Here is a 25,177-nt window from a genome sequence, read left to right on the forward strand (position 1 = left end):
AATATGGACAATAGTCGACAGGTTTAGCAAGCAAGCACACTTTATTCCTATCAAAAGACTATTAAGGCACACCAAATGGCAACGCTCTTCATATCTCAGATTTTCAAACACCATGGATTACCAATATCCATCGTGTCAGATAGAGATCCTAGAATGACCACTAACTTTTTGAAAAGGTCTCTTTGAAAATCTAGGAACAAGATCGAATTTCTCTTTGGCCTATCACCCACAAACGGATGGCCAAAGTGAGATAGCCAATTTTACGATACTCGATCTACTCAAGACTTACGTTACCGAAGTAGATCAACGCTCACAATGGGAAAAGTACTTACCTCTTGTAGAGTATGCCTACAATAATACTATACATACCTCTACGGGAAAAGCACCTTTTGAGATCATAGAGGGAAGAACAAAAAGTCCCTTGCTACTTAAAGTACATGAGAAGATCTTCGCTGCCGATGAGTATAACCGTGACCTACAAGAATCTTTTCAAAAGATTAAGGAGGCTATATCCATCTCTCAACAAAGGCAAAAAGCTACTGCTGACAAGCACAGAAGGGCTTTAACGTTCAAAGAAAATGATTGGGTCTTACTTAAGTTTCCTAAGGCTCAATTAAGGCAAACGACGGGCAAAAATCCTACGGGCCATCAAAAGTATTATGCTAAGTTAGCAAAACGATTCCATGGTCCTTTCCAAGTCTTGAAGCCTATGAATGAGATGGCTTACCTTACCAACTCAAGTTACCCAACCATTGGCTCATCCACAATGCTTTTCATGTGAGCCTACTCAAGCCCTACAAAGGAGATCCACCAAGAGAGCCAATTATTGAAGACCCTCCCGAAGTTGAAGACCAAGAAGAGGTGCTACAACCCGAAGCTATCCTTCAGCATGAAGACAAGGTACTACGACACGGTAAGATTATCTGACGGTATCTTATTAAGTTCAAAAATTATCCTTTTAAAGATGCTAGATGGATACAAGGAATACAGCTTAAGGATAGTATGAACCTTGTCAATGCTTACAATGCTACATTAGAGTAAGCACATGTACAAATTTCTTTTAAATGACCAATGTTTTTGTGTTATAAGACTAAGTGATCTTTTTATTGCATGCTTATAATCATGTTTGTGATGACGACGTCTCTCAAACACCAAGTACAATTTGTCACTATACTTTGGGAGAATGAAATGGACTAAAGAGCAGATATGCTTGTGGCAGCTATATCTCCCAAGCACCAAATGTATTGGTCATCCTTCTTGGAAAGATGTTGTATGGTAAAAAGGGATCCTCTACCCGCTAATTAAGATTGACTGATGACTAAGGCTTTATCTCTTTTACCTCATAGTCGAGGACGACTATGATTTGAAGAGAGAGGTAATGCCATAAAGTCTAATATCTAACCAATCCAAATGATTCTCTCATATTAAACTGATCATTTAATGTGGGAGAATAAACGAGAACAAGGGTTGGGGGGGGGGGGGGGGGGGGGGGGAGAGAGAGAGAGAGAGAGAGAGAGAGAGAGAGAGAGAGGAGCCTTCTACCATGGCACTTACAAAGGAAAAAACTCTCCTCTCTGGTTAATTTTGAAGGGAGCAGCTTGGGGAAGATGGTTTTTTTTTGGGTAATGCTTATTTTGAAAAGTTTTCTCTTTACAAAATTTCTGGGAGTCCATCTTACCCAAGCAGCTCAAAAATTCAAGCTCGAGTGTACTCTCTTTAAATCTTGTAGGTTTTCTCACCTTCAAATATAAAACCTCAAGAGACATTTCAAAATTTGTAGGTGGAATTACAGTAAACCTAGGTTTTTAATGGGCTTGCCATGTTCGTCATAGCAGGTTTTCTCTTTAAATTTTATAGGTTTTCTCACCTTCAAATATAAAATTTAAAGATAAACTAGGTGGGATTACATTAAACCTGGGTTTTATTGGGCATGCCATGTTCATCATAGTAGGAGTTGGACCGCCTTGACCCCTTGCTTATTGTCTGCATTCTGCTGACACACAATGGTTTTTATACAAAGAATGATAATTAGTATGACCTATAGACTTTCCAATTCATACATATGCTATGTGATATAGAACACATTTCCAATTTTCTATCATCGATACGCCTCAAGCATTTGAGGCAATTATGAAGGGTTTCACACGCCTCCTGACAACATCGTGCTAATGACAATAGTCTTTGTTGGCAAGTTGCTAATGCAAGTTTCTAGCTTCATTCGTTCAAGAGAGTGGAAAGGGTAGATAGAGTAATTTGTAAGTTTGCCGAGATCTTACAAATACCTACTAGCTAGAAGTAGTGCTAGATGACTAGGTTTAGTGTGATCCTACGTATAAATTTTGAGGTTTATCTCTATATCTAACCCAATAATATAACAATACCTCTGAGGAGAAGCTGCCCTGATTTGCTTCCCCATTTTCTTTGCTCGCTTCTCTTTCTGTGGCTTGCTGCCCACATTGTCATCTATCAAGAGAGAAAGCGATAGACACACATATACACACATTTATATACACATGTATGTACGCACACACATACTCATATGTTTGAGCTGGGAAACTATATAGCCTTGACCTATTGGTAAAAGCGAACGAGATCCACCACAGAAATGGGTACGTACACACATACTCGTATGAGTGAGGAAGACATACAATATAGGAATGACCCGCCGAGTTTCCTTAAAATTGCTCAGGCATATTGCTGGATTGTTACTACGACGTTTAAAAAATTCTCCCTTCCTCTCTCCCCGTGATGGCGAAGACGAAGAAGGTGACGGGAGCTTTATGGGACCTTCTGTGCAAGACGAGGGGTATCTCAGCACCGCTTTTCACTCATCAGGTCTAACTGTGGCAACTCTATCTTCACCGCACGCGCACACATGCTCTAACATATCTCGGGGTACTTATTTGCAGGAAAGACCTTTCACCACCCTATTCCAACATTCACAGTTCTCTGCATTTGGGAAGGAGGTAGCGTCTCTTGTTGATTTTCTATCTTGTCTCGATTTTAAGCTTTTGTACACATTTTTGGTGAGAGAGAGCAATGTGGGGGCTGTCTTTCCTACATTCATTGCTCGATACTCTGTCCCTAGTCATAAAAATCCAGTTTCAACCCAGATATGTTGTTGGTACCTACTGGAATAAAGGACCTCTCATAGGCGGCATGGATAGTTTTGTCTTCAGTTTTGCATTGGTTCATCAAATCTTTGTTTCTCAAACATTTGGCAAAATTTTATGCGCAAAACCACACCTATTACCTGTATTCGTGCGCATGGTGAAATTGGCTAATGTACAAAACACCTGTGGTCGTATACAGAGCAGGTAAGCACACATACATGAAGCTTGCTGCTGGTGGAGAATTTTCTTGCATTGTGAGTCTGTAGCTTTATTCCTTGGCAAAATGTTACATAGTTGCATTGTCTTAGCATCCGTGTATTAGAGATAATAAAGGATGCGTAGGAGAGTAATTTATTTCTTTGAGTTGTAGAGTAAGTGTAGCCATGTGCAATTAACACGTTAGTAACAAGTTTGCAACCTATGAGCACATGATGAATTGTAAAAGGGCCATTTCAAAGAGTGGATGAGCATGCTGTCTCTGATTTGGCCATTCAAATAGTGTACAAGCCTGTTGTGAGTGGCGTGGTCTAGTGACGAGGTGTTCTGTACATTTTAGGTTGAATGTGATTGTGCTTGAATAAGAATTGTAATAAATTCACCTCTTTCAGGCAAAGAACTGGGTACCTGCTCGGCGAGCATCCAATGCATCAAGTGCTTCCATACTCCTTTTTCAAAGCAGCGTTGGCAAATCAGAAGTAGTTGGTCATTTGGTAGAGAAAGGGATGAAAGCACAAAAACAAGTGGGATTGTGGCTATTTGGTTGTAGTGCTTGGGTTTTCAGCATGGTAGTGATTGGTGGACTGACCCGTCTCACTAAATCAGGGCTCTCTATGACTGATTGGAAGTTTTTGGGAAGCTTTCCTCCTATGTCTTCTTCAGAATGGGAAGCAGAGTTTGTGAAATATAAAGACTCACCTGAATACAAAAGGTAATTTTTTATTTCAGGCTTTTGAATAGTTTGGATTGGTGGAAGATCACTGGAAGCTGACATGAAGAGGCTGAGGGACTGTATGTATTTAGTTGACTGCTAACTCTGCATTCATGAAAAGCTTTATGTCCTTGTTGTGGTGGAGACAAGGGGCTGCCCAAGGCTTGTCTTCAATTGTGCTTTAAAATTTTCCAGTGGTAGAGGCTAAATGTTTTGTTAATACAACAGTGTTTTAATTTGACCTAGAGGACTCCTTTTTGTAAGATATAGAGGCATTTTTAAGATGAAAACTGTACTCTCTCGCAAGCCATACAACTTCAATTTAAACGAGACGTACTTGAAACTTCAATCTATAGTATTTCTTTATTCGATGACAGATTGATGAGTCTCAGTACATGATGTTCATAGTTTTCTGGGCCTCTGTAGGACAAAAGGAAGCTTTCAACAAGCCTAAGTACCTTTTATGTCATGGACATAGTTCTCAAGTATCGCTTGTTTAAGTCAAAATTGTACGAGTGGCCAACACCGACTATAGTACATGGTGTACATAGCTTTCTGGGCCTTTGTACGACAAAAGGAAGCTTTCAACAAGCTTAAGTACCTTTTGAGTCATGGACATATATTGATAGTTCCAGATTTGAGGAAACCTTTTGAGGTTCCTACAATGCTCCAGTAGTTAGTATTAGAGTGATGCTCCACCAAGAGGGGAGAGTAGATACCTCAAAGATGCAGAATTGCATTTATTAGAAAGGACTTACCGTTGTGGTACATGCACTCTTTGTTTGGAAGCGTTATCTTCTTGGGGCTGATGGTTCATCAAGGCTCATCATCATAGTTTAAGATAGGGAAAATTACCAACATACCCTTGAAATATGTTGAAATTCCCAAAATACCCCTGATATTTCAAAAATTCCCAAAACACTCCTCATATATGGCAAGTATGCTCAAGATGTCCTTCAATTCTCTCAAACTTCCCTGAATCAATCTCACAAACATTTTATCTATTGGACATGAGAGTTTACATTGTACAACTGCTCTGCACATCATTTGAGTACAATTGGCATTGAGGCATCTTTTAATCTTCTGGACCCAAATATTGTGTCGAGCTTCTCCTTGACTCTTTTAGTTGAAAGTCTATTATTTTCAGCTTGTTGATTATCCGTGTGCACCGTTTGATAGATGTGCACGTGACAATGTGTGTATGTGTGTCTCGGTTTGAGTGTCGGTGTGTGTGCGCACATGGGCGTGTATGAATGTGTGTGTGTGCTAGTGTTTGGGTGTGTGCGTGTTTGCTTTTATCTGTGTGTTGTGTGTGTCAACGTGTCTCGGCAGTTCACCTTTGCTTCATAGGAGTCCCCCTAGGCTGTTTAACCGGAAAAGTCATTGCTTGCTTTGCGGGCTTTCTTCTCCTAATTGATTGTATTGTTTGACATAGTGCTTATTGGATTTGGCCCACCCGTAATTTTTGTCTGCTCCTTCGACCTGTTACTGGTTGCTTGATAGCAGGCCTTGCCACTCAAGTCGCCGACTGCTCCGTTACTCAGTCTGTCTCTACCTTGTGGTGTTGCAGCAGCCCTCTCAGGCGTCTACTGGTGCTTCTTGCCCATCTTCCTTCCTACCGGTTTGGTTTCTTCCTGGTCGCCTGGTGGTCTTGGTAGCATAGTTGTCCCCTTACTATTTACTTGGGGGACTCTTCGCCCGACAGGTACGAGGTGCCTATCTTCCAGAGGCATCTGTCGATACCTTCTCCTCTCGGCTCTCCAACTAGTTCCCAGGGCACTTTTACCCTCACCAGGAGGGGTTGTTCCCCTATTTTTTTTTTTTTTCCAGTACTCAAGTTGTTTCAGTCTACGGGCGCTATCTTTTCCGTTTTTCAGTTTCTGATGGGCCTCAGCTCTTATAGGTTCTATGCCTTCAGGTAGCCTTGTACTTTGCCTTCAGGCGGTTGTATCAGTTTTATTTCCCTGTAGGTAGGCACCTTTTGGTGCCTATAGGGGCTCAAAAAAGTAAAGAATCAGCGATGTGCTTTCTATATATATATATATATATATATATATATATATATATATATATATATATATATATATATATATATATATATATATATATATAGAAAGCACAGGCAGACAGATAGATAGATAGATAGAATAGATAGATTAGATGATAGAATAGATAGATAGATAGAGAGAGAGAGAGAGAGAGAGAGAGAGAGAGAGAGAGAGAGAGAGAGAGAGAGAGAGAGAGAGAGAGAGAGAGAGAGAGAGAGAGAGAGAGAAATGAAATGAAGTGTTATATTAACGTCTTCAAAAGGCCAAAGTGACCTATGAGACCAGAAAGCTACAATGTGGTGGATTTGATACAAAGTCAGAGTAACAAACTAACAACTTAACAAAACAAAACAAAAAAATACTATCGGATCCTAGACTGGTCGATGTGAACTAAGCAAAAGGGGGCAGCTGGCCGGGATAGCTAAATCACAGGAGATCTAGCATCGGGCGCTGGCGGATCTCATCAATCTCCTCCATGGTAAGTAGTCTGACCGGGCGTCGTGCATGCCTGGCCAGAGTGCTCCGAATCTTCTGATGAAGCCTCCGTCGATGCTGTGTAGTCCTCCGCAGTCGTGGGCGCCTCGATTTTCCCAGCTCACTCGCTTGGTCGATCAGTATGCCTCTGGTGTGAGACGAAAGTGAGCTCTCCTGTGGTAGTAGCTCCTGCGGTTGTCCAGTGTCTGCTCTAAAGAAATCTGTGATCTGTCTCTGAGACTGGTCAGCCTCTCCACTCATCAAGCTATCTCTGTGTCTGTGCAGCTCGAGCAAGAACAAACCCAAGCATCTTTGATCCTCATATCCCATGACTCTGGAGAGTGGTCCAAAACCCTCTCTGAACAAGCAACAGAAGCGACCTCGTATCTCGTAGTAGACGGGGCAGCGGCATGTGTAGTGCAACTCTGTCTCAGGCTCCATGTCACACAAGGGGCAAGTCCTGGCCTCTGCTGGTACTCCGCTGTATCTCCCAGTCTCAATCTGCAGCTGGTGAGAAGATGTGCGTAACTGGCCAATAGCACATCTTATCCCATGAGACAAGTGGGTGTCCATGTATCTGGGTCTCGTCACAAAACCATCCTTCGTAAGCTGGAGAAGATGCTCTCTGTAGAAAGCCATCTTCGTGCCCAGCTCCTGCGCTGGCTGTAGCCATGTCCTCCTGGTGTCTAGCTGGGTCAGGTCTTGACGGATGAGCCTAGTGATCTCGGACTGTGTAAGAGTGAGAGATGGTGCATCCAATGAGTACTGGAAGGGTGGCAACTTGTCTATGCTGAACCCATGCGCCTGAAACCATGATGTTATCTCCCCATACCAACATGCTGTATCTCCCTGCATGGCTAACTGTCGAGAAGACGCAAGTGCAATGAGAGCATATCTGTCTCTAGGAAGTTCCCACATGCGGTGTATGAAGGAGACTGATCTGGTGAGCGCCTCAACCACTAATGGGGGGGCTGCTAGCTCTGCTCGGATAATGGCATGTGGTACTGATGCCTTGGCTCTAATGAGCCGCGAGATCATAGCGACTAGAGGTTTCTCCATGCTCCCCCATCCATCAGTGTGACCCGACCCCCCGTGATGATCCAATGAAGGTCCCCATATCTCAGCTCCATAGAGCAATGCAGAAGCCACCAAGGTGTCAGAGAGCCAGAGCTTCGTCCAAGGCTCCTGAAACTGAATCTGTGAACACATCCTCTCCAATCTACCCAATGCTGCACGGGCTCTAGTCAATCTGGTCCTTGCTGCTCTCCTGAGTGAGAATGCCGGTCCGCTAAAAACCACTCCAAGGTAAGTGTAAGCATCTGTGTACTCCACAGTGTCCTGGCCATATGTGAATGTAGGTGCTGACCTCGTGATCCACTGTGGGGTGGTATTAAACACCATAACCTTGGTTTTACCAAGGTTGACAGACAAACCACTTTCATGGGCAAACCTATGCAAAGCATCCAAGTGACGTTGCATCCCCTCCGGAGATTCGGAGATCAACACAATATCATCAGCATATAACAAAAATGGGATCCATGTCCCTGCCAGTTGTGCACCTCTATCACCATCGCTCTCAATGTAGTCAGAAACCTCATCTACATACATACCGAATAGAGTAGGAGAGAGCGGGCAACCTGTTTCACCCCAATAGTGGAGTGAAGCGGTGTAGATAGTCCCTTACGGGTGCGTACATGTCCAACTACTGATCTGTACAATGCCATGATCCCCCAAATGAGCTCTGTGGGTACTCCTGAAACGAACGAGGTGATAGGATCTCCTGGCTACAGATACGCGTCGGACGAACCACCTGACCATAGCCACCATCCGGCAGCTCCCTCGTGCTGGGGCCAGCGTCCGAGGACGTAGGCATGCACCTGTAAGACCGAGCGTCCCATACCACCCGGCCTCACCTCCTCGAGGTGACCTCGCGCACTCCTAGCCTCGCGGGCTAACCACTGGCACTCTGCCAGTGGGGTCGATAACTGAAAATGAGGCCTTGGCCTCCCTTTTATAATAATGGCCGGCCACACCGGCCGGGTTCACACTACGTCTGCCCGGACACTGGACGCCCATCTCGACGGCATCTGGACTAGATCCCCTCTCCTGTGAGCGGGACATAACATACTTCCCCCCTTAAGAACCATTGATGTCCTCATCAATGAAGTGGGGATACTGAGCCTTCAAAGCTCTAACAGGTTCCCAAGTAGCAAACCTTTCAGATTGACCCTTCCATTTACTTAAGTACTCGTCATAAGCCTTTTGGCGAGAATGACGGGTACGATGATCCAAAACTGCTTCTGGTTCTCGAGGAATATACTTAGTTTGCATATCTTGCCATACATTCCTCGATAGGCACGACAACATCAGCTTCGCCCAATTTCACTTTAAGGCGGCTGACATGAAACACTGGATGTACACTAACATCCGAAGGAAGAGCCAATTTGTAGGCAACTTGGCCAATTTTCTTTGTGATCAGGAACGGACCACAATATCTAGCTGAAAGCTTATAACGCTTTCTTGTTCTCATAGTCTTGGAATCCTTGGGTATCTTCAGATAAACCCATTGTCCCACATCTAGAGTCCTTGGAGACCTCTTTTGATTAGCATAAGTAGTGACTCGATCATGGGCCGTTCTTATGCTATCCTTGGCCAATTCAAGCATTTCCTGCATGTCATATAGGAAATCACGAGCTTGGCGTTCCTTGACTTTCTGTAAGCCAATAGCTATTGGGGATTTAGGCTCAAATCCATACATCAACATGAACGGGCTAAATCCAGTAGCAGAATGCTTGCTACTATTATAGGCAAACTCTAACTGTGGAAGATACCTTTCCCAGTCAGATTGCCTATGAGAGACATAGGCTCTTAACGTCTGATTCATCCTCTCAGTTTGTCCGTCGGACTCAGGATGGTCAGAAGACGACATACTCAACTTCGTCTGAAGATGAGCGAACACATCTCGCCAAATTCGGCCAGTGAACTTAGTATCTCGATCATTGACGATATCCTCTGGGAGACCATACAGCTTATAAAGCTGATCAACAAATAAAACCGCCAACTCATGGCTTTTTATTGTCGACTTCGTTGGTATAAACTTCGCCATTTTTGTGAGTCTATCGACCACAACCCAAAATAGCGTCATTGCCCCGGCTAGTATTAGGCAAACCAACGATGAAATCCATGGAAATACTCTGCCACTTGGCATCTGGGATTTCCAATGGGTGTAGCAGGCCAGCTTTCCTAAGGAGCTCTGCCTTATTGACCTGACACTGAGCGCATCTCTTCACATAGCTCTCTATGTAAGAGCGCATTCTTGGCCAATAGAAATATCGCTTGACCAAAGCCAAAGTTCTTTGGATGCTTGGGTGCCCAGCGCTAGGAACATCGTGGCATTCGCACAAAATCTTTTGTCGAATCTCATCGATTTCCGGCACGCAGACTTTACCATTTCTAAACAATAATCCACCTCTAATGGAATATTGTCGTTGTCTCGTCTCTCCAGCACGACTCACTTGGGTCTCCGGACCACCCAAGCCTGTATGCGAGTCATGCCCCGCTTCGACCTCGTTCCATATCTTGCCAAAATGGCCATCAGAACGACATAGCCCTCGGAGAGAGAGAGAAATCCGTCGAGATTTCAGCCATGGACAAAGCATTGACCTCAGGAATCCTGCTGAGCGCATCAACAACTCAATTGCTGGATCCTTTTCTATAATGGATCTCAAAGTCAAACTCTTGCATAAGCTCAACCCATCTAGCCTTCCCGCCTCTGAGATCACCTTGATCACAGATATAGCGCAAGGAATGATGATCTGTCCATGCAACAAACGTAGAGCCATACAAGTAGTGCCGCCATTTCCTCAGGGCGTGGACTACGACGTAAAGCTCCTTCTCGTACGTTGGATAACGCATCTCAGCGTCAGAAAGCTTCTTACTTTCAAACGCAACAGGATGTCCATCCTGGTATAATGCCGCACCAATAGCATAATCGCTAGCATCCGTTTCAACCACAAACGGTTTGCTAGGATCCACAATGTGCAATATTGGCGCAATAGTCACCAAGTGCTTTAGTGTCCGAAAGCTCTCGTCGAGACGCTCATTCCAGACAACAGGGGGATTACCTTTATGACGAGGATTCGAAGTCTTCGGCCCTTTCACCCCTCCTTTTAAAAGTTGCGTAAGCGGAGCAACAACTTTAGAGTAATCCTTGATAAACTTGCGAAAGAATCCAGTAAAGCCTAAAAAGGACTTTACTTGGCGTACATTCTACAGAATGGGCCAATTTCGCACTTTATCTAACTTTTCAGGGTGGACGCGAATTCCATCACGAGTAATGATGTGACCCAAGTACAAAAGCTCTTTCTTAAAGAATTCACACTTAGAAGCCTTAGCGTAAAGCTTCTCAGTTCTCAGTACTTCGAGAACAATGCGTATATGCACTAGGTGCTCAGACAAACTTCGGCTGTAGATCAAGATATCATCGAGAAATACAACGACGAAGTGCCTAAAAATGGTCTCAGCAGATCATTCATCATCTGCTGAAACGTAGCTGTAGCATTGGTCAAACCAAAAGGCAAGACCAAAAACTCGTAGTGACCATAACGCGTATGGAAGCCTGTCTTAGGAATATCTTCCAGTTTGATCCGTATCTGATGATAGCCTGATCGCAGGTCTATCTTCGTAAAATACAACGCTCCATGGAGCCGATCTATCAGATGTCCATGTGCGGGAGCGGATACTTGTTCTTGACAGTGAGTTTATTTAACCCCTTGTAATCCACGCAGAAGCGCATAGTGTTATCCTTTTTTCGAGAAAGTAGCACTGGCGCTCCCCACGGGGATTTGCTAGGCCGAACAAAACCCCTGTCGAGATAATCCTTCAGCTGTCGCTGAATCTCGTCCTCCTCGGTTTTACTAAACCAATAGGGTTGCTTTGAGAAGGGCTGACTACCAGCCACCAACTCAATGCCATGATCTACTCCTCTCGAAGGTGGCAAGTCAGGGGGTAGATCCTCAGGAATAACATCCTTGAAATCAGTCATGATTTCTCGGATAAGGTTGGATTCGTCGGAATCCCCAAGTTCAACAGAAGAACATGAAACATTTTTACGAAATTCAGTGACAGAAGTACCAAGTACTAATAAATCAAACCAAGCAGATGGTACACATTGATAAAAGTCAACATCAGAAGACTTTATTTCTTTATACATTTTCAAAGCAGTAACAAATGGTATTGCAAAACCATTATTTACAGACTTCTGATTACAAAGCGACACAGATACATGAGGTATGTTCTGCTTAACAAAAACAAGAGAGTGATGTACATAGTCTATATACAATGAGTCTTGTTTATCATAAAACCATGGAATTCCTAAAATAACATCTGCTCTGTTCAGGCGCTTGATGTGGAAATCCAGGTCCTCTTTGTAATCAGTCAGCTCGAGCGACGAGTCTGGAACCATCCGATTCCATACGTCCGTATCCACGCCACGAGCCATCTTCACGCGATACTCATGGTCACTGTCCTGCGTCCGCAGGTTCAGTTTCTGCACCAATTTCGCATCCACAAAATTGTGTGAGCTTCCATTATCAAGGAGTACGGTCACGTCGTGACCATTGATCTTCCCGGGGAAACAGAGAAGATCGTGCTTATCAAACACTTTGGTGCTAAAAGTACAGTTTGTGCATGAACTGTGCGCTAAGTGATGGATTTCAACTTGAACAACATCAGAATTACTCGTGAATTTGAACCAAAGGATGGCCTTGCGGTTTCTGCATCTTTTTCTTCTTAGGGCAATCCTTGATTTGGTAACCCGTCTGGCCACATCCGAAGCAAGCCCCTTTCTTCACTGCATCAGCAACTGAAGCATTTCTAGCTTTCTTCTTTTCCTGAGAAGATCTCGGCGGTGATTTGGACTTATGCTGGAATTGGGGTTGCTTCCTCGAAGCATGCTCACCAGATTGATGGTCTGCAGTTCTTTTCTTCTCATAATTCACTCCATTTATCAAATGGAACGTTTTGGCCTTTGCCACTGCATCCTCAACATCAGTCGGGGCTTTGTCCTTGATTAAGGCCCAATGGTAATCTTCATGTAACCCCAGTAAGTACATGTGCACGGTGTGTGTAGAATCCACCTTGCAGAAGGTGAGCGCCTCTTTGAAAGCTGTCGTATACTTATCAAAAGATAGAGTTTTCATCGAAAGACTCAGCAGTTTGGTGTAAGCTTTCAAAGGGTCCATTTTGGCGAAATCCCTCTTGAATTTCACGCAAAAGTCAGTCCACGTCGTAGGCTTCTCTGTCATGTCACGCCACCAGGTAAGCGCCTTGCTGCGCAGATAGAGAGGAATCGTTTGAATCCTCCGTTCATCATGCTCCCCATGGAGATCAAAGTATGTGGTCCACTGGTGCAGCCAGTTATTTACAGCCAATTCCGTACACTCCTCTTCAGAAATTTGTAGTTTTATACGGAATAGTGGCAGTCGGACCACCTTGCGAACGCCCAAAAGCAGCAATCTGCGTCCGCAAATGTTGGAGATGGGTTTCAGCCTCGGAAATACGCGCAGTCGTCGACTGAGCCATATTTTCGAGAGTAGAAAGTCGGGAACTGAGTCCCTGTACGACCCCTTCAAGAGAGGCCAGGCGAAGGTTCGTATGAACATTCGGGTTCTCCAGAGCGGTAACACGCTAGTCGAAGCTCTGGAAAGTGCTTGTAATCCATGTGTAGAGAGCATGCGTGAATGGAATTTGAATGTTACCTGGCGCGTCATCACGCTGCACATCAGAGCTTGAGGAATCCATGGCGAAGTGTGTGAAAAATTGGAAAGTTTACGCAAAACCGAGCCTTTTCTGCACTTTCCGGTCGCGAAAAGTCGAAGTTTGAAGAGCTCTACACGTCGGCGTGAGCGTCGGAATGCAAGTAGGTGATGGCGGGAGCGCGGGAGCTCGAGTAGATGAGAGAGAGTAGGCTTTGGAGAGGAGCAAGAGAAGCAAATGGGAGGTTTCTATAAGCTCTACAACTCTGTGTAAGTGAGTTTTTAATAAATTGCAGGTTTCAGACCAATACTTAAAAAAAAATCAAAGTGTCCGGCCCCCCCCCTTTTTTAAAATAACTCAAGTAACCTTGGCCCTTTAAATAAAAGGCTTGCAAGGTAAACAAACCAGCGTAAAAAAAAGTCGAACGCTGCTGCATATGCTGCCTAGATTAAGAGAAAGCATCGCACGCGCGTGGACGTGGGCAGCCTGCGCTCGCATGGGGTTGGCACACGCCATGCGGACAATTGGACGCCACGCTGGAAAGGGGAACCCACGTTGACAATTCTTGCAGCGCATGAAGTCTATACTCACGCCTCTGGAGTCCAGCGCTACCAAGGAGAAAGATAACTCTCTCTCTCTCTCTCTCTCTCTCTCTCTCTCTCTCTCTGTGTGTACCACACACAAAAGAGGAGCACAGAGAAGGATTAGAGAAAGAGTAGAAGTTTTATGTGCTGAATTTAATCTAAAGTCAGCAGGTAAATAAACAAATCACTGATTTCCATTGAAAATTAGCAAAAGCAATATAAGTCCATCAATTCTCAACACTGTCACCTGCCGAATTGCTGAATTTTATCAAAAATCAGCAAAAAGCACATCAAATTTCACTTGCAAACATGCTTTCGAGAAGAAAAGTAAGTAATTTCAGCAATTTAATCACTAAAAATTATGCAAAATTGAGGTTTTCCGACCCGAACCGTTCCGTAGGTGTGCACACGGTCCTTCGTGTAGCCAAGCCGGCTCTGATACCATGAAACGAACGCGGTGATAGGATCTCCCGGCTACACAGACCGCCTACAGATACGCGTCGGACGAACCATCTGATCGTAGCCACCATCCGGCAGCTCCCCCGTGCTGGGGCCAACGTCCGAGGACGTAGGCGTGCACCTGTAAGACCGAGCGTCCCATACCACCCGGCCTCACCTCCTCGAGGTGACCTCGCGCACTAACCACTGGCACTTTGCCAGTGGGGTCGATAACTGAAAATGAGGCCTTGGCCTCCCTTTTATAATAATGGCCGGCCACACCGGCCGGGTTCACACTACGTCCGCTCGAACATTGGACGCCCATCCGGACGGCATCTGGGCTAGATCCCCTCTCCTGTGAGCGGGGCATAACAACTCCCATCTCCTGTAGTCTGTGCATCAATCTAGCTCTAGGTACTGTGTCCAAGGCTTTGCGGAAGTCCACAAAGCTACAATAGATCCGTCTCCCATGAGATCTGCCCTCCTCGATGATGGCCCGAAGTGTCAAGATATGGTCAAGAGTAGAGAAGCCTCTCCTGAACCCTGCCTGCCCATCTGCAAGTATTCCTTCCCTCTCTGCCCATCTACTCAACTGTTGCTCAAGAATGGATGCATACAACCGTGCCAGTGTGTGTCCAATCATGATAGCGATAATTCCCAGGCTCCATAGGGTCTCTTGACTTGAAGATAGGTACAATCGTAGATAGGCTCCAAGTATCAGGCAAGCCCTCACACATGGCACGGTTAAACATAAGTGCTAGAAGCTCTGCTAGTAGATCTTTGGCGTGTATGAAATGCTCAGCCACTAGGCCATCATGATCATATGCTCTTCCAGTCCTCATCCTGTCAATGGCTTTCTTCACCATCTCAGCGGTGAAAAAAGCACATGTGTTTGGGCATGGATCGGGGGGGTCGGGAAGGGGCGACTGTCCAGGTATTGTGTACAAAGATGATGCATACTGACCCCAGGTCTCTGTAGAGGTAACTGCAGGGGGGATTGCTCATAAACGAGCCACCACGCCTCACGCGAGTCCCGACTCAAGAATAATTGGTACAGATCCTGCTCTAGTCGAGCCAAAAATGCCCTCTTCTTACGCCACATCAGGCGTCGGAAGTCAAACTGTGACTGTCTGTGAGTGATGTCCCCCAAAAGTACCTCCCTCTGAAGTCTAGCTCTAGTCTGGCGGCACTCCTCATCATACCAGTTGTTTTGAGGCATGCTCCCTGAACGGCGTCTTTGCTCAGGCTGGGTGTGTGGGTATGCCTCTGCTGCTGCATCATGTAATGTCTGTGTCAGTATAGTAGTAAGCTCCTCCAGTGGTCGCCCTGGTTCCTCAGTGCATAATCGTCTGTAGATCCCGTCTATGTATACAGAGTCCGTCTCCCGTGTGACGATGTAGCGAGTAGGGGCTGCTACCCGTGGCCTGTGTGCTACACTGAACTGGAAGGAGATGGTCATCGACATAAGAGCATGATCCATTGCCACCTCAACCGGTCTGGGCCCAACTGTGAGATCCTGGATACTAGAGATGAGATTCGGCTGTGCCATGACATAATCCACTGTGCTGGCTCCATGTCTCTGTGGGAAGCATGTGAAACCTCCCGTAGCAGGAAACCTCTGTAGGCCATTCAAGATAGCCAGTCCATGTGCAGTGCCTATATCTATCAGGTGTCGTCCATACTTAGTATATTCCACATCCTGCGGTAGTCTGGACAAGCCTGTCTCAACAACATCTAGCTCCCTCAGCATCTCCTCTGAAGTATCATAGAACACTGTCTGGTGATGGGCAGTCCTAGCATTGAAGTCCCCTAGAATGATAATGTCACCATCTCTAGAGAACTCCCATATGTCATTATCCAAAATAGAAAAGGGGGACTGTCCTCTGGGTGATGCGTAGACTGACGTACTCGGGGGAAAGTAGCAAATAGCAATGTAAAGATATCTGCTTGTCTTTGCTTTCAATCTCACCCACATGTACCTAGCTTGCTCATCCCTGCGGGCTATATGTATCATTGGCTGTAGATCCTCTTTAAATAACACTGCCACTCTCCCTGAGCCCCGTCCTCTGTGCTCTGATCGCGTCTCCTGTCTGTAAGCTGTCTCCCATCTGTATCCACTGATGTGAGGCAGGGATTGCCCAGGGGCTTGATGTGTCTCAGAGTAGAAGATGATGTCTCTTCTAGTAAAACTATCCTCAATGTTGAGCGCGCGGCGGTGTGTGCAAGTGATAGAGCACGCGAAGATGTGCAGGCCTTGAGGCTTGAAGCGGAAGCATTGTGCTGCAGAAGGGAAGCGCTAGCAGAACGAAGAGGAGAGAGAGAGGGCTCACGTTTTTGGGGAAAACTCAATAAGTGAGTTTTGGGTTTTCCCACTTTTATTATAAGTGACCTTTAAAAAATGTGTCAGGTTCAATATGAACCTGGACAAAGTATAAAAATGTACAAAAAGGGGTTATTTAGGCCTTTAACCCAACAACCTCCCACTTAAAGGCATAAATGACGCCTTTAAGTTAACCAACTCCCACCAGCTGTATGCAATGCTCATGTTGAGCCTTAGCAAGACTCTTGGTGAGAACATCTGCAGGGTTATCCTGTGTGTGAATCTTAGTCAAGGTGACTAGACCATCCTTCAATACCTGTCGTATGAAGTGGTATCGCACATCAATGTGCTTTGTCCGTGCATGAAACATGGCATTCTTGGCCAAATAGACAGTACTTTGGCTATCACATCCCAAGACAGGAGTACTAGCAGGCATACCAAGCTCTTTGACAAGTCTGCCCAACCATATGGCCTCTTTAGAAGCCTCAGTGGCTGAAATATATTCAGCCTCAGTAGTACTCAATGCCACAATTTTCTGCAGTCGTGAACACCAAGAGACAGCACCACCAGCAATAGCAAACACATAGCCACTAGTGGACTTCTTGGTATCCAAGTCACCTGCGATATCTGCATCACAATAGCCCTGCAACTTCAGGTCACTTTTGCCATAGCATATACACCTAGATTGTGTACCTGACAAGTATCTCAGAATGCATTTCACAGCTTCCCAATGTGCTTTGCTGGGATTGGACATGTATCTACTAACAACTCCCACCGCATGGGCAATGTACTAACAACTCCCACCGCATGGGCAATGTCAGGACGAGTGGCAACCATAGCATACATAAGAGAACCACAAGCTGATGCATAAGGGATTCCCTTCATAGCATTCACTGCCACGTCATCCTTTGGGCAATCGGCTTTGCTAAGTTTTGTGTATGGAGGTAAAGGTACTCCAAGTGACTTAGCTTCAGCCATGTTAAACCTATCAAGTACTTTAGCAATGTACTTTTCTTGAGATAAGAAGAGCAATTTCAGCTTTCTATCTCTCTTGATTCTCATGCCCAAGATGTGCTCAGCATCACCTAAATCCTTCATTGCAAAAGCTGAATTCAGCTGACGTTGAAGAGCATCAATGGTAGACTTATGCTTCCCAACAATCAACATATCATCTACATATAGCACAAGGATTATAGGACTTCCATCATTATCCTTCTTTGTATACAAACAATGGTCTGAATGGCTGCGTTTAAAGCCTTGAGACAGCATAAAACTATCAAACTTTTTGTACCACTGGCGTGATGACTGCCTCAAACCATACAGTGCCCTTCTTAGTTTGCATACAAGTTCCTTTCTATCAGGAACTACAAAACCCTCAGGTTGCTTCATGTAGATATCTTCATCAATGTCACCATGAAGAAAAGCTGTTTTTACATCCATTTGATTCAATTCTAAGTCAAGCACTGCAGCGAGAGCAAAAAGGACACGCAATGTCGTAAGCTTTACAACAAGAGAAAAGATCTCTTGAAAGTCAATCCCCTCTTTCTGTGCATACCCTTTGGCAACTAACCTTGCTTTATACTTGGGCTTTTCATCAACACATTTGACCTTGTAAACCCATTTGTTAGGAAGAGCCTTTCTTCCTTTAGGCAATGGCACAAGATCCCAAGTATCATTTGCATACAAGGATTTCATTTCCTCTTGCATTGCAAACTCCCACTTACTGCTTGACTCACATGTCTTTGCCTCTTTATACGTAAGAGGCTCTCCCTCATCTGTCAACATAACACGATGCAAAGAGGGCTCAAAGCGCTGTATCAACCTTCTGACACGAGTAGACCTGCGTACCCAATGATCTACATTCTCAGGCACAGGTTCTACATCAGGAGGCAACTCATTTTCAGCATGCTCATGCTGCTGAAAATCATTTTCAGCCATGACAGGTGGCTGTCCATCCTCATTTGGAGCATCTAAATCATGTCCTACCTCTTCTGGCTCAAGGTTAACCGGCTGATTATCAATTTCAGCTTGCGGTAATGCATCCTGAGGCTCTTTTTCAACATCAATAGGTGGCAAGAGAGGTTGAGATTTGACCGATTTCTTGTCAATTTCATAAGATGTAGCATTTTTCAGCAATTTAGCCTCATTGAACACTACATCTTGGCTGCGTACAACCCTCTTAAACTGAGGCAACCATATCCTGTAGCCCATTTCACCCTCTTCCCCATAACCTAGGAAGAGTCTTTGGATGGACTTGGCATTTAGCTTTGTCCTCAAGTCATTACGAACATGGTCAAAAGCCTCGCAGCCAAACACTCTCAAATGATCTCTGGCAAACCTGCCTCTGGAATGTCATTTTTCAGCGTACTGTTAGGAGAGCGATTGCATACATGAACTGCAGTTTTCGAAGCCTCTCCCCAAAACCCATGAGGGAGATTAGCTGTGGACAACATGCAACGCACTCTCTCACATAAAGTACGGTTATACCTCTCAGCCACACCATTAGAAGATGGATTATAAGGGGCTGTCAACTCCCTTTTAATCCCATATTCTTCGCAATAACGCTGAAATTCAGTAGACGTGTACTCCCTCCCATTGTCAGATCTCAGACATTGAAGCTTACTACCCTTTTGCATGCTCACAAAAGCATGAAACCTCTTAAATGCATTAAATGTCTCACTCTTATTCTTTAACAAATATGCCCAGTCTTTCCTAGTGCAATCATCAATGAATGTAACAAAGTATAATGCACCACCAAAAGACTTAACAGGCATTGAACATACATCTGAGTGAATTAAATCAAGAGCATTAGCTTTGTGCGAGACACCAGAATAATAAGAAGACTTCTTTTGTTTACCATACAAACAGTCATTACAAAAATCTAACTTGGTGCCCTTTACATCAACACTCTTCAAAGAGGAGAGCACATCAAGTCCCTTCTGGCTCATATGGCCAAGTCTTTTGTGCCACAACTCCAAATGAGAAGCAACTTCGGCCACTGCAAGAAACTTGCCAGGCAAAGCTTTGCCATGTAAATAGTACAATGTACCACTCTTGCATCCCTTGACAATGAGCATTGATCCCTTAAGCAACTTCCATGAACCCCCAACAAAAATGGTTGTATAACCCTGTGCATCCATTTGGCCAACCGACAATAGACTCTTCTTGATGCCTGGGACATACCTTACATCTTTAAGTATAAACTCTTGGCCATTGTTTAATGCCAAGCGCACAGTGCCCATTCCTTCAATGGCACAAGCATGGTTATCCCCAAGGTAAACCTTGCCTTACTTGCCTGCATGATAAGAAGCAAAACACTCCACAGATGGAGTCACATGTAATGAGGCACCCGAGTCTACTATCCAAGACTGTGTAAGGCCATCATTTGCACTTAGCAATGCATCAATGACATCTCTACGTGAGATAAGCATGTCTTCTGCATTTTCTACAACAAAATCTGAGGGGCATGAAGCTGCAACCAAGATCTCCTCAGTGTCAGATAACTCTGTGATAACCACACTAGAGGATACATTGACAGTCTCCGAATCCTTGGAGGAGGTACCTGTTGATTTTTCCCCTTTCTTATCCTCTGTCTTCTTCTTCTCCTGTGATTCCTTCTTTCTTTCTTGCTCTTTCTTGAAATACCTGCAATCTGGCTTCTTATGGCCTTTTTTGCCACACTGGTAACAAGTCACCTCCTTATCCCTAGACTTGCTTTTGCTCCTGTTTTGAGTCTTGGTACCTGTATTTTGCTTCTGACTTCTACCTCTCGCATTGTAAGCAGAACTGCCACCTTCCCCACCACTAGACTTGCGTCTAATTTCCTCATTTAAGATGGAGCCTCGCACTCCATCATATGTGAGGTTGGGGCTATTACTCAAAGAAACCACAAGCGTTTCCCAAGAGTTTGGCAAAGTTATCAACAAAAATATGGCTTTCAACTTGTCATCAAAAGGTTGAAGCCCAGTATCCTGTAGCTGACTCATAACACTGGTGAAAGCACTTAAGTGCTCAGAAGCCGACTTGGCTTCGTCAAGCATCATGTTCACCAGTTTGCGCATCAAATGCACCTGATTCACAGGGGTGGCATTCTCATAAGTGGCCTTCAACTTATGCCAAATTGCATGTGCACTGTCCAAGCCCTTTATGTCCACCAGAATGTCATCGGTCACAGCCATTTTGATATAGGCCTTTGCCCTCTTGTTGAGCTTGGCCCAATCCTCATCCGGCATATCCTCAGGCTTTACAGCCAAAAGGGCGTCCTCACAATCCTTGAGGAACAAAATCCCCTGCATCCTGTCCTGCCATAGGTCGAAACTTGTACCGTCAAATCGCTTGATTTCCATCAAGTTCTTGGCATCAGACGACGAGGAAGTAGAGGCCATTTGCACGGATAAAAATGCAGCAGAAAGTGTCTACACAAAATCTGAAAATTTTCAGTGATCACAATGTACCGCACGTTGCATACAATGTGCTGAAAATTTCAGCAATCAACAAGTATCCCCAATGCGTACTTGCATAAACCCACAAAAGGCGTACATAAACCTCAATTTGTGTACATAAAAACAATCAAATTCTGAATTTTCTGCAAATTTACTGTTTTGGCGCATCAATTTGCATCAAATGAACCTGTTTTGAGTGGGAAAAGCAAGGGGCATTCACGGGAATCGATTTAGAACCCTGTGTTTTGCTGTTTTGACCTGTAATTTTTTGGTTTTTACCTGTTTTGACCTAATTTCAGTCTGTTTTAGGCTGTTTTGAAAACCCTGATTACCCTAGGTGACACCGGAAGCAAGGGGCTTCGTGATGAAAGCGGAAATTTGACGCGAGAGAAGCCTTTCGCCTGTTGTCCAGCCACCTGCTCAAAGCTTCTGAAACCCTAATCTGGCTCTGATACCAGTTGTTGAGCGCGCAGCGGTGTGTGCAAGTGATAGAGCACGTGAAGATGTGCAGGCCTTGAGGCTTGAAGCGGAAGCACTGTGCTGCAAAAGGGAAGCGCTAGCAGAACGAAGAGGGAGAGAGAGAGAGGGCTCACGTTTTTGGGGAAAACTCAATAAGTGAGTTTTGGGTTTTCCCACTTTTATTATAAGTGACCTTTAAAAAATGTGTCCAGGTTCAATATGAACCTGGACAAAGTATAAAAATGTACAAAAAGGGGTTATTTAGGCCTTTAACCCAGCACTCAAAAGCACCCACATCAAGACGCATAGATCCATTCCAATTCCAGGAAGCCATTTTGAGTGTGGTCTCATAAGTCTCGCACCGTCATGTGGAGCGTCGCTCTAGTATTGCCACTCTTCCATCTCGGTAAAAGGCAATCTTGCCTTTTCCCCTTGCCGCTCTAATCTCCGGCATTACCTCCTGCATATGAGCGATCTGCGAGAGGGTAAGATCATCCCCGAGAAAGATGCCCGTCTCTTTAAGAGTTGGCCTTTTCTTCAAGAAGGACTTCTTCGCTTCCATGGAGGGAAAACGGAGGATGAGTGCCCTTTCTTTTGAGGTTTCCCTGTTGCTTCCATTTTTCTTTATGTTGCCCACTCTCCAGGCTCTTGTGTGCATCAGATCATAACCCCCATCAAGGCCATGAGTTCTTTTACCTCCTCGTCCACATTGTCTGTCTTTAAGACCACAAATTCTCACATGTAAAGCGCCCACACGTCTTCTTTGCTCCTCCTCTAGTGTCAGATTAATGATAGTGGGTGTGGACGTGGGCGTTATCTCCTTGCCTTTTCCTTTCTTGGCAACCTCAATGCATTTCTTGGCCTCATTTGCCTTTTGTTGAGTTTTTGTAAGAACATCTACCCAAGAAGTCGTCATCTCTTTGTGTTGCTCTTCTCCCTCTTTGATGGCCCGTACTTGCTCCTTGATCGTGTTGATTTCTTCGATTACTGAGGGTTGCAATTCGCCCTCTTCTAGTGTGTTTCTTGATCGTGCTTCGGCGAGATCCTTCTTGAGTGACGCAATCTCTTCATCCTGAGTCGTCACCCGATCTTCCAGTGCATTTATCTTGTTTTCTTGGATTCAAATGCGTCCTTCGAGCATTTTTATTGTGCCCAATAGATTGCGGTTCATCTTGGTAATGGTCTCGGTCATTTCCTCTTTGCACTTTTGGATGGCATCCTCTAGGGGGTGGGCTTTAACGTTCAGCTTCCTCATGCTTAATTGTCGCCCGGAAAACGATAGCCACTAAGCCACTAAGCGCACATATGCATCCACATTACCATACATTATCTCCCGCATCAAGCATACATTTTGTCCGCTTTTGCAATGTCCTGTGAGATCTGCCAAGAAAATCTGCTATCTGAATTTTTGAATTTTCTGGGGTTTTTTGTATTTCTGGAATTCTGTCAGCAGATTTCTGAGAATTCCTAAAAATTCCCTGCTGCTGGAAAATTGCTGGACCTGGCAGCCGATTTCTGAAAATTCCCTAAAATTCCCTGTTGCGTGTGTGCTCTGTTCGTGTCAACCTGCTGCAATTTCACCTTGCTGCTGTTTGTGTCTACCTGAAGGCGAGCAACTCTACCTGGAGGCGAGCGGCGAGCACCTTTGGAAAGGGCGAAAATTTTTTGTTGGACTAGCAGCTTGGACGAGCACCTTTGGAAAGGACGAGGGCGAGCAGTCAGGGGCGAGGGTGAGGGCGAGCAGTCGTCGGCGAGGGCGAGGGGAGGGTCAAGGGGCGAGGGCGGGCAGTCAGGGGAGGGGCGAGGAGAGAGAGAGAGAGAGAGAGAGAGAGAGAGAGAGAGAGAGAGAGAGAGATGTTCTTACTTTGTGCATTATTGCTATTGCAGAGTTAACAAAGGAATGAGTGTGGATGATTTTAAATTCATTTACTGGATAGAATATGCCCACCGCATGTGGGGCAGAGGATTGGGTCTCTTCTTTACAGGACCCTTTGTGTACTTCTTGTGCAAGGGATATATAACTCGGAAGCTTGGGTTGAGGCTAGTGTCACTTCTTGCCTTGGGTGCTGGGCAAGGATTTGTAGGATGGTGGATGGTGAAAAGTGGTTTGGAGGTCAATCTCTTTCGATTCTTTATTTTTTTTGGATAATTTCCTTTAGGTTTATAGGGTGTTCTGAGTGCTTTCCTCTTGTCTGTAGGAACCAGAATCTCAGTATCATCAACCAAAAGTGAGCCCCTACCGCTTGGCGGGTCATTTGATGGTGGCATTTGGCATTTACTCTGGGCTTTTATGGACAGCTCTCTCTGTTGTGAGACCTCTACAAGTTGCACAGAACATCACCTTTGTAAGAGGCAGTGCTAAACTTCGGAAAATTGCAATACTGCTCAGTATCCTTGTTGGTTTAACAGCTGCTTCAGGCGCATTTGTCGCTGGCAACGATGCTGTAAGCATAGTTTTTATTTGAGGATCAAGTATTGTTAGCACATTGTGGAGCTTTCAGCACTCTCATGAGCACACAGCATGACACCTAAATGAACTGATATCCTGTTTTTTCATCAGGGGCATGCTTTTAATACTTTTCCAAAGATGGGTGATCAGTGGATACCGGAAGGGTTGTTTGAGCTGCAGCCATGGACAAGAAATCTCTTTGAGAACACAGCTACTGTCCAGGTACAGTGTTTCTGGGTCTCACTTGAGCTGGTTTTTTTTTTGTTAACAAGATTCTGCTACTGCTATAAGATTTCTTAAGAATCTGACTTACATGCTATGTAACAAGTTTGATCACCGCGTACTTGCATTGACAACCTTAGCGTCAATAGTGGCCATGTCGATTGTGGCTCGTAAATTAACTCTAGATCCTAGCATCCAAAGACTGGTCAATCTCACCATGGGTGTATCCATTCTTCAGGTGATACATGTTGCTTCAGGTTTGCTTGTATAAAACTTTCAAATTTTTTGGTTTCTACAGTCAGTATTTCATTTGTCTCAGGTGACGCTGGGGATTTCCACATTACTCTCATATGTTCCTGTATCTTTGGGAGTTGCCCATCAGGCTGGTGCTCTCTCCCTGTTCACTTCCATTGTTGCATTGTTGCATGCATTGAAGAGGCCATCTCCAGCAGTATTACGGACCCTCATTCGACCCTAGCGAATTAAAAAAAAGGCGTTAGCTTTTCATGTTCTGCTTTTGTGTCTACAGAGCTAACAGCAGCTTTTAAAGGGCCTGATGAATATAATCCTCCGCATTATTCCTAAATTTGCCAATACTTATCCTTGAAAGCCCATAGGAGGAGGTTTCTGAAGCACTTCCTCCAAGAAGCATGAAGTTGTGTGCAGCTTGCTTTGCGTATGCACATAGGCAAGACACGTTTGTGAAGTTCTTGTACGTTTGACAATGTTGCCATGACAGGATTTTGAGATTATGCCAAACGATCTGATATTATAGCGCAACATGCAGTTCCCAGGTTAGAAAGGTTTAGAAGATTGCCCGTGTTAGGGTTGGGAATTTACATACAGATTACATGTGAAAATGATATTATGAAACATGCTTGTAATCAATGTGCATAATACAGCTTTGCTGGTAAGATTCATAAATCTTTGTTACATTCACAGTA

At 44.7% G+C, this 25,177-nt stretch overlaps 2 protein-coding genes across 3 annotated transcripts; one reads left to right on the top strand and one right to left on the bottom strand.

Annotated features, from left to right (window-relative positions):
* Window positions 1–2,648: 2,648 nt before the first annotated feature.
* COX15 (cytochrome c oxidase 15) lies at window positions 2,649–25,177 on the top strand. 2 transcript variants are annotated; one of them, XM_086529205.1, is made up of 9 exons: window positions 2,649–2,835; window positions 2,910–2,966; window positions 3,722–4,041; window positions 23,450–23,675; window positions 23,761–24,006; window positions 24,123–24,233; window positions 24,340–24,471; window positions 24,553–24,615; window positions 24,763–25,177. In XM_086529205.1, exons 1-9 carry the CDS (start codon window positions 2,749–2,751, stop codon window positions 24,766–24,768), a joined length of 1,248 nt encoding a protein of 415 aa, XP_086385331.1. In that variant the 5' UTR covers window positions 2,649–2,748; the 3' UTR covers window positions 24,769–25,177. The 2 variants fall into 2 exon arrangements, with proteins under 2 accessions (XP_086385331.1, XP_086385330.1); XM_086529204.1 differs by having other exon boundaries at window positions 2,652–2,835; window positions 24,553–25,177.
* Window positions 14,088–16,316, bottom strand: LOC147443317 (uncharacterized). The gene is made up of 2 exons (XM_086529912.1): window positions 15,714–16,316; window positions 14,088–14,150 (listed from the first exon to the last, which is right to left on the bottom strand). Exons 1-2 carry the CDS (start codon window positions 16,314–16,316, stop codon window positions 14,088–14,090), a joined length of 666 nt encoding a protein of 221 aa, XP_086386038.1.

This window comes from Adiantum capillus-veneris, chromosome 14 (assembly GCF_014529385.1).
Source record: "Adiantum capillus-veneris isolate H3 chromosome 14, ASM1452938v2, whole genome shotgun sequence".
Classification (NCBI taxonomy): domain Eukaryota; kingdom Viridiplantae; phylum Streptophyta; class Polypodiopsida; order Polypodiales; family Pteridaceae; genus Adiantum; species Adiantum capillus-veneris.

Bases quoted from the DNA above. Each gene is read 5' to 3' on its own strand.
- COX15 (XM_086529204.1), top strand. From the start codon at position 2,749: ATGGCGAAGACGAAGAAGGTGACGGGAGCTTTATGGGACCTTCTGTGC. The intron at 24,007-24,122 runs GTAAGCATAGTT...TTTTTTCATCAG, and splicing joins TTGTCGCTGGCAACGATGCT to GGGCATGCTTTTAATACTTT. The intron at 24,234-24,339 runs GTACAGTGTTTC...CTATGTAACAAG, and splicing joins AGAACACAGCTACTGTCCAG to TTTGATCACCGCGTACTTGC.
- LOC147443317 (XM_086529912.1), bottom strand. From the start codon at position 16,316: ATGTGGGTGAGATTGAAAGCAAAGACAAGCAGATATCTTTACATTGCT. The intron at 14,151-15,713 runs GTATACATAGAC...GCAATTCGGCAG, and splicing joins TCACACGGGAGACGGACTCT to GTGACAGTGTTGAGAATTGA.